Source organism: Notothenia rossii, assembly GCF_949606895.1.
Source record: "Notothenia rossii genome assembly, chromosome: 1".
NCBI classification, from domain to species: domain Eukaryota; kingdom Metazoa; phylum Chordata; class Actinopteri; order Perciformes; family Nototheniidae; genus Notothenia; species Notothenia rossii.
Genome location: NC_136912.1, coordinates 4,953,286 through 4,963,153, shown reverse-complemented (window position 1 = coordinate 4,963,153; position 9,868 = coordinate 4,953,286). Strand labels below are relative to the sequence as shown.

The 9,868-nt window shown below is 43.8% G+C and overlaps 1 protein-coding gene across 1 annotated transcript; it reads right to left on the bottom strand.

Moving 5' to 3' along the window:
- Positions 1-2,418: 2,418 nt before the first annotated feature.
- Positions 2,419-9,337, bottom strand: LOC307040834 (B-cell receptor CD22-like). Its single transcript, XM_079683993.1, has 10 exons — positions 9,058-9,337; positions 6,540-6,893; positions 6,220-6,417; positions 5,727-6,083; positions 4,546-4,773; positions 3,641-3,901; positions 3,379-3,466; positions 3,226-3,280; positions 2,890-2,984; positions 2,419-2,792 (listed from the first exon to the last, which is right to left on the bottom strand). The coding sequence occupies exons 1-9, from the start codon at positions 9,074-9,076 to the stop codon at positions 2,901-2,903; spliced, it is 1,644 nt and encodes a 547-aa protein (XP_079540119.1). The 5' UTR covers positions 9,077-9,337; the 3' UTR covers positions 2,419-2,792; positions 2,890-2,900.
- Between the last annotated feature and the right edge of the window lie 531 nt (positions 9,338-9,868).

Here is a 9,868-nt window from a genome sequence, read left to right as displayed (position 1 = left end):
CTGCACAACATTTTATTGTTTTGAAGAAGTACACATTAAAAGAGACTACGGTTAAATATTATTTTCACTGCTGATATAACACTGACACCAGAAAAGAGCATTATAATTAAGAACAGAATAACAGTTCATCTCTGAGCACTGAGGACGTCACACAGTCTGCAGGTGTAGTGAAGGAACAGGAAGGCATTGACCTGTGAAGCCATGAGGCAGTTTGACTGAACAGGATGAAGAGCATATTATTAATTATAAGTGTTACGTTCCCTCCTAAACTAGGGTACAAAGGGAAGTAACAAAACACAAAAATAACCGGGCGAGAGAAAAAGGAGAGGGAACTGACTGCTGAAGCCACAAAGTGATGATTTAATTATTAAAAAAGAAAAGAGGCTCACCAGCCAATTTGCAAAACAAACTTAAAGTAACTAAGAACAACTTTCTTCTAAAAGAAAGTGACTAAATTAAACAATACACCAAAAGGTAAACTGGAGCACATTTCCTAACAATAAACAAAACACAGGTTAAACTAGGCCTCACACAGAGACACTACACATGCTGCACACACGCAGCCAGAGGAGAAGGAGAGGGCCACTGCAGCCTTCCTCAGGTCCTTTAAGGAGCCCCTGATTGGGGATTGGGAGCACCTGGGGGAGAGGCTGCACCTGGAGACAATCAGGGAGAGAGAGAGAGACACACACACACACACACACACACACACACACACACACACACACACACACACACACACACACACACACACACACACACACACACACACACAAGCACCAACTGCAGCACGTAACAATAAGAGAGGATGGAAAATGCCATTTCATTGTTTTTGGTTTGTAGGAGGCTTGTGGTGCAGTGGGTTGAGTGTTGGTGTTCGGATCAGGTGGTCACAGGTTCAAACCCCAAGACACTTCACCCCAAATTGCTCCTGTGGTGATTGGCCACAGTATTGAGTATGTAAGTCGCTTTGGATAAAAGCAACATGTAATGTTTCTTCTCTCTTATCTCTGTGGTCAGGTTACTTAATTCTTTTGAGAAATGCAGAACTTCGAGACGTGGGAAACTTACATGCCTTCCAACATGAACCACTCACACATGGACTGGTAGGAGAGACAATGTTTGATAGATGTTGATTAGAAAACAATACTTTAAATGACTTTGACTTGTTTAAGTGGATCAGTTAGAAAAGCAGTGTGCAGAGATGTCTTACTGACAGAGACGTTAACATTTGACAACAGACCGCACAGCATGGAACAGACTTCATGATGAACCATCAGCATGGCTAGATGCCACTGGAGGTGAGATAGGAAATACATCTTTTTATAGTTTTGGTGAAATGCCCCCAAAGAGACTTCCACTAGAAAGGAGGGAGCTCTCTGAGTGATGAAGCCTGAATGTGCAACAGTTGAGATCCCCCACTAGAGGACAGTGAAACATCAGATACTGAACAGGACCAACACTGATAGACACTTTAACATTTTATAAATAATCTGCTCTTTAGTCTTTAACCATGACATGCTATCCATTACACTTTGGAGGTCACACACAGCATATTAGACAACAAGCTCACACCTGTGAGCAACATTGACATATTACAACAGCATCAAACTCTTTAACAAGCTTTACTTCAATAACTGAGGATGAAGGGATGTAAAAATGAAAGGATGAATGGAACTAGAGAGGGAGGGTTTAACTGATGAAGGGAGAAAGGGAGAAAGGGATGAAGGGATGAATGGTCGAAATTATGTAGGGAGGGAGGGAGGGGTGAAAGGAAGTAGGGGGGGGGGAATGGCCGAAGAGATGAGGGGAGGAAGTGATGAAGGGATGTTTAGATGAAGGCTCATGGGAAAGAGGGAAAGAGGGATATTGGGTTTAAGAATGAGTTATGGGAAGGAGCATTAAAGGGATATAGAGGTGAAGGTTCAAATGAGGGGGGGATGTAGAGAGGAAGGGATAAAGGGATGATGGGATGCAGTTCTGAAAGTGAGGAGGAAGGGATGAAGGAACTATTGGATGAAGGGAAGTAGGGAGGAAAGGACCAACTCGCAACATCCCAGATTATATTACAAATCTATTTCACTGTGTCTCGTTTGATCCTTACAGTGACACACAGTGGCAACTTGAGACTTAAACCAAAGCAACATTTACTTGATGTTTTTTGTATAAATTAGTGAATGATATAAAGGTTGTATTATAACAAATAAATACACAAAGAAGCTGAAACCTTTCTAAACTCACATGTTTCCAAGTTGTCCGATGATCCATTTCCTTGATATAGAAGCTGGCTTTTATTTTTATTAAACACAGAAACACTTGAAAAATGTTGCTAGTTGCTAAAAGGGTGCTTCTGTTTTCATGTTGATTTAAATATGTTACAATCCAAAGTGGGCATGGAGTAAAATGAGATGTTCCTGGCAAGCCAAGAAGCTGATCAGGATTTTTCAAAAGTTATTTATTATGTGGAATAAAAAAACAATTTCACAAGACTTTTGTAATATCAACAACTCTGCATATAACAAATAAGCATGTACACATAGTTGAAGCAGTAATATAGAGCACCTGACCATCGGCTGGTCTTAACGATAAATCATGTTTGACACCTCGACATGATTCACTTCAAGCTGCCAGCAGCTCATTCTCTAAACCTACAAGCTGCTGCTGCTGAAAACTGACTATAGAAGCTTTAAGAGTTGAAGGTGAATATATCCACTTTGCACACATCCTGCACAGCCTCGCTCTCCACAGGGACATTTCAACGTCCTTCTTCTTTGTTTCCATCAGGTGAGCATCTGAAGAACATCACAGAGACTTTGTGTAAAGTTACAGCTGGAACTGTGACTCTAAATGTGGAGTGGGCCTGTTTGATCTGATGCAGGAGGCTCTAACCTGAGTGGACTTCACACCATGTCTCCCTGCTCCTCTGTGTCTTCTGTCTGTGCTGCAGTGTGTGAGTCGTTCTGATACTCTGGATCAGAGTCCAACTGATGAAGAGAGAGAGAAGACAACATTAGACCCTCGTTCATGAAACCTGCTATACTTTAAGATTTTATAAAACATTTTTCATATTTTAAAGTTGATGCCAATTATTTCTTGGCTAAATTCATTTCTGGTTTCAACTCAGGAAGTTGTCTTTAATCACAAGTTCTCTTCACATTGCATTCATGAGCCACAGTATAGCTTTGAGGAAGGGGACATGTTGTCAATAGGTCCGCTCTCTCTCACCTCTATCTCTTCAGGTTCAGGTGCTTCAGTGGTGGAGCGCAGAGCTTTCTTCTTCCTGGATTAAGGACAACAACAAATACAGAATGTATTTCATAACAGTAAACTAAAACACGAAAGAAGGATGTTTAAACTGATGAATTTATATTGTTGTACCTCATCCACAGACTCAGGAGAAACACAAGAATCAGAATCAAGACCCCCAGAGTCGTCCTGATGATATTCACCATCATTGTTGAACTCCCTAGAAACATGAACACATATGTGATGCTTCTAACTATAGATTGATGAATCACATAGTCAGTGTGATCCACCTCTGACACCATGGAGGTTCCTCCCTGAACACTGACATGTTGAATATGCTTGGGTTGCTTCAGATTACAAAGTGAATCAGGTCTGGTGAATGTAGAGAACTCACCTGTTCCAACACTCAGATGAAAGGTGGAGTTACTACGTCCTAACTTGTTCTGGGCTCCACAGGAATAACTCCCACTGTGTTCAGCTCTGAAGTCAGTGATGGTGAAGATCTGTCCTGAAGCTTTTGGAGAGTCTTCATCCTCCTTGTACCAGGTGTAGTTAGCTGCTGGGTTAGCATCACTGCTACAGGTCAGAGTCACTGAACTGCCCTCCTCTATCTCAGCAGAGGGACTCACGGACACAGAGGGAGGCTTTGGAGGGTCTGGAAAAAGGATATGGAAATGGAAGTATTTCAAATATTAAAACATGTTATCACACATGATTGACTTTCCTTTTTTCGTTATTATTAATATATTGTGATGTAGATCCTTGTGTTGGATTCCTGTAAACTGGCAGCCAATAACAAATCTTTATTTATCTTTTTACATCAATGATTTATTACAAGGCTTAGTTGAAAACTCGATTCAGAGTTTGTTAATACTCGCTAACAGAACGCTGCTAAGGATAACATGACTGTTGTTAAGGAGGATCAAGGGACTATGTGCAGTCATATCAATCCGCAGAAAGAAGTCCGGTCGATTTAACGTCAGCCGTGGACAGCAAACATTTAGTACTTTTTGAATCTTCATATTTATATTGGTTGAGAGCACTGGGCAGTTTAAAAGACACTGAACAGTGACTTGGACATATTTTGTAAACACTTGTAACACTTAACATGTTTGGCTTATTGCAAGCTAATGTTCTTGTAGGACACTTGTTTGTATCTTTATGGTTGTCTGCACTTATTGTTAGTCGCTTGTATGAAATGAAATGTATGTAATGAACTTCAGAAGACCTCTGTGACTCCAGTATGTCTGAATTTGTCAGTGTATTGTAATGTCAGTGTGTATTTATGAGTAAACTCACACACTGCAGGAGAGGGGAAGTCTTCATGTCCTTCCAAAGCACAAGAGATGTTGTCTCTGGGATGAAACAAGGCTTTATAAGAAGATATCACCGTTGCTTTGATTTTCTTTCCGTTGTTGAACCAGACGTAGTTCAGAGAACCAGCTGGACTGCAGCTGCTGTGACACTTCAGCTCAGCCTCAGTAGAATAGTTGGAGACCTTTGCTCTGATCACCTGCACCTGGAGAGCTGGACGTTAGAACAAGAAACAATAGTAAACCAAAAGGTCTTTTTGTATAGATGTGCATACACATTCACACCACTGTGTATTGCTATTTGGAAATAAAGAGCCACATTAACTCTTCATCCAATAGTCATTACACAAACATAAACCTTTCCAGTATTTTTAGGTGTTCTGTGTATTTGATTGATTGTATTGAAGTTCTAACAAAGAAATTGAAACGTTGTTTTTCAACTTCTCCCCGTAAAAGATTGGTCTCTGGATTATTCCTGTCCCAGCTGGATTACGGTGATGCAATCTATTTGCCTTTCCCACTGGTTTGGCCAAACTTGACCCACTCTACCATGCTGCACTGCGATATATATATCAAATGCACCCTATAGGACTCATCCTTGCACACTGTATAGCCTAACTGGATATTCCTCACTTATATGCGTAGGATTCAGCATTGGTTTGTATAAAGCCATCTTAGGTAAGCTTCCACTGCACATATGAGCCAGATTTGCTCCAGTTTGTGAATCTTACAACCTCAGATCAGATGCCTGGATACGGGTCCAGGTTCCTGCTGTGCGGACTGAGGCTGGAAAAAGGAATTTTTTTTTATTTTGGTCCTTGTTCTTGGAATGACCTTCAATCACGCCTCAAACTGAGGGCACTTGTCCCTATAGCAGGTTTTAAATTGAAGTTGTCTGAGGTCCTTACCACCAGCTGCTCTTGCAGTAATAAGTAGTTCACCTTTCTTAATGTCCTAATGTGCTCAATGTAGGGACTGCTTTTCTTCTTTTGTTTACTTAGTTGTGTTCTCTGTATTTTATATGTCTGTGTTATGTGTAAGAACGTGTGACGTTGCTGCCTTCTTGGCCAGGTCAGCATTGTAAATGAGATTTTATCTTAATGCTTTTATCTGGTTAAATAAATAAAAATCTAAATAAAATGTACATCAGTGTGTGTTGATCAGTACCTGTGACAGTCAGAGTGGTACCAGGTAAATCACTCCTCCATTCAAAGCTTGGTGTTTTGAATTTGAAGAGATACTGAGCTGAATCTGAGTCTCTCAGGTCAGAGATCCTCAGAGTGGAGCGTCCTCTCTCTGTCTCAAGGATCTGAACACGACCTGCATACTGGGAGTCTTCACTAAGGTCCTCAGGTTGAGAGGGATTCTGTCCCTGATGACTACGCTCAGGACTGAACCAGAACTTAGATTTAACATCGTCTTCAAAGCTGCTGTACGTGCAGGAAATGTCCACTGAGGATCCTTTGGGGGCGCAGATGCTTCTCTCAGTGTAAGCCACTCTGTTGCAGGTTTGACCTCTGACACCTGAACAAATAAAAACATATTTTTCTTTCTATTTTTCAGCAATAATTTGAACAGGAGTAAAAAATGACCAATAGAGTTCAATATAAAACGCCACTAGATGTTTATGTGTTGATAGAAGTGTTTGGAGTAAACTCACACACTGGAGGAGAGGGAAAGTCCTCATGTCCCTTCAAAGCACAGGAATAACTGTCTGTATTGTTCGGGTTGCTTATATAATAAGATGTTTCTCCCTGGATTCTTTGTCCGTTCTTGTACCAGATGTAGGAAGGATCATAAGATCGATGACAACTGTTCTCACAATACAGCCAGTTTGTACCTGATGTGACCTGGAGATCTGGATTTATGAAGGAACATTTATGTTATTTAAGACAAAAACTATCAAAACACATGCATATTATTATTATTATTATATTCAAGACATTAATAAATAATGAACATATAATTGAAAATGGTTACTTGTGACGGACAAAGTGACGCCAGTCGAACCATCATATCTTCCTCCTGCTTGGTTTGTTTCGATCCTGAACATGTACTCAGCTGAGTCTCTCTCTCTCAGGTTTCTGATTCTCAGAGTGCAGATGTTGTTTTCACAGAGATCCTCTACACGACCTGCATACTCTGAGTCTGTGGTCAGATCTACAGGTTCACCATCTTTCTGTTTAAACCAGAATGTTTTATTAACTGTGTTAACACTGCCTCTCCATGTAGATGGGTATGTGTAGCTGCAGCTTATCTCCACTGTTGATCCTTTCACTGCACAGATCTCAGTAGAAGAGTAAGTCACTCTCCAGCCATCCTGACCCTGAACCACTGAAACACAGAGCACACCAGAAACTAGAATCAAAGTTAATCTATAAAATGTTGAGAAATTGCCTGATCAGCACTTTCAACAAAGAACGTAAAAATAAAAATTTTACAAACTTTACTGGGATAGAGCAGAAAAACACATGTGAGTTCCTTCTTAGGCACTTTGAAACCAATGATACTCTTTGACTTTGTTTCTTAATCAAACCAGGTAGAACAGAAGTCTACGTAAAAAGGGTATGTTCAGTTTGACTCAAGATTGGAAAATGCCTTCATATAAATGATCAGTGAATGATTAGCGATCACATTAATTAGAATAGTGTGAGATTCTCTGAACAGTCCCCTCTCTGTTCGCTCTGTGGTCAGGTTGCTGCTGAGGTAAGTGTGAACAATAATGTCACGGTTTGTGAAACAAGCAGGACCCAAATGCAGATATAAACTGAACTTCCTTTATTTCAAGGCTATGAGATAAATGTACAATGACAAAAACCGAACACTCACCGCAGAACTAGTCAGGGAACAAGACGAACCGACCAAGACAGACAGACAACCCAGAACCTAAATACACACCAGACTCAATCACACAACAAGACACAGGTGAGGAGGGAGGAGAAAACACAGGGGCCCAGGTGAACATAATCAGACAATTAGACACACCAGGGAAACTAATGACAAGAGGAAAAACACAGGGGAAAGGACCAGACAATAACCCAAAGGAAAACATGACATGGAAAACAGCAAAAACACCCAAACCTACAAAACTATAAACGTGACGTGACATAACATGAGAATCGTGACATAACCCCCCCTCAAGGGACGGATTCCAGATGTCCCAAAAAAACAAAAATCCAGCAGGGTGGGTGGAGGGGGTCTGGAGGACGGGTGGAGGGCGAACGGCCCGGGGGCAAGACAGAGTTCAAAAAGGGGAATTCGGGCAGACGGCCCGGGGGCAAGGCAGAGTCCATGGAGGGAATCTCGGGCGGACGGCCCGGGGGCAAGGCAGAGTCCATGGAGGGGTGAAGACCAGACAGCTCCGGAGGCCGGTCAGGAGCCGGTGTCTGCAAGATCCCCCATGGAAGAGGACACAGGAACGGCAGGACCCCTGGCAGGAGAGCAGTCGGCGGAATCCCCAACGCGACAGGACATGGAGTCGGCGGGACCTCCAACGTGGCAAGACATGGAGTTGGCAGGACCCCCGGCAGAAGAGTAGTCTGCGGGACCTCCAACGGGACACGACATGGAGTTGGCAGGACCCCCGGCAGAAGAGTATTCTGCGGGACCTCCAACGGGACCAGACATGGAGTTGATAGGACCCCCGGCAGAAGAGTAGTCTGCGGGACCTCCAACGGCACAGGACATGGGGTTGGCAGGACCCCCGGCAGAAGAGTAGTCTGCGGGAACTCCAACGGGACCAGACATGGAGTTGGCAGGACCCTCGGCAGAAGAGTAGTCTGCGGGACCTCCAACGTGACAAGACATGGAGTTGGCAGGACCCCCGGCAGAAGAGCAGTCTGCGGGACCCCCAACGGCACAGGACATGGGGTTGGCAGGACCCCCGGCAGAAGAGTAGTCTGCGGGACCTCCAACGGGACCAGACATGGAGTTGGCAGGACCCCCGGCAGAAGAGCAGTCTGCGGGACCTCCAACGGCACAGGACATGGGGTTGGCAGGACCCCCGGCAGAAGAGTAGTCTGCGGGACCTCCAACGTGACAAGACATGGAGTTGGCGTCGGGCGGACAGCCATCAGGACACGGGGAGCTGGCGTCGGACGGACAGCCAACCCGAGACGAGGTGCTGGAGCCGGCCGGTACGCCGACAGGACTCGAGGAGCTGGCGTCGGCCGATGAGTCAGCAGGTGACGAGGGGCCGGAGTCGGGAACATGGCTCTTGGGGCTTGAGCTGCTAGCTTGGCCTTGCGACTCCTCCTCTTAGCAGCCGCCTGAATACTCCGTGGACCCCCATAAGCCAGACGAGTTCCAGAATATGACTCCTGGACAGGAGCAGGAACTGGGGCAGAAGCACGGGCTGACTGCAGACGGAACCCACCGAGGCGTATGGTGCCAGATTGGGAATTGGGAGGCCGGGAGCTAGCATGCCTGGGGCTAGCAGGCCGGGAATCACACACAGAGAGGATCTTTGAAATCCAGCCAGGTAAGAACTTCACCATACCTGGTTTCTCTCTAGCCATCTGGCGCGCCTCCGACTACACAGCCTCCCGCTGCTGAACTCCGGCTGCTCTCTTCCATCGATCCGAGCAGTTAGCCAAAAAAAAGAAACATTTAATAATTCCGACTCGAACGGATCTGCTGGGCCCATTTCTTGGTCGGTTCGTACTGTCACGGTTTGTGAAACAGGCAGGACCCAAATGCAGATATAAACTGAACTTTCTTTATTTCAAGGCTATGAGATAAATGTACAATGACACAAACAGAACACTCACCGCAGAACTAGCAAATGACGTTGACCAACACAGGAAAGATCTTTTTACGAATATTCATTACAAGTAAAAACTTGTTAACATCTAAGTGTTTCAACAAAGCTACACAAAACATACATTTGGGATATTTCTGGAAAGTTTGCATTTCATCCAACCCCGATCCACTTATTCCCACATGTGACCTGATTTAACAAGTCCCACATTTACCCAGAATCCCCTCTGTTCATGTGATGAATGTAAGTGTAGATGTACAGTACCTGACACAGAGAGCAGGAAGACAACTAATCCACTCGCTGCTGCAGTTAGACTCATAGCTGCTCCTCTCATCTCTGTGAGACTATAAAACATGTCAGATTAAATAATGTTCACAGGAGGTATACAGAATCATTACATCAATAAACTGTTTCTACTCACAGTGAAGGAGGAACCATGTGTTGAAAGATGCCTTTCCTCTGTAGCAATGTGCAGAAGACGGAAATCAGGCTGTTCAGAGACTAGATTTACTTCCTCTTTAAACGATTAATATGCATGATGAGCCAAACC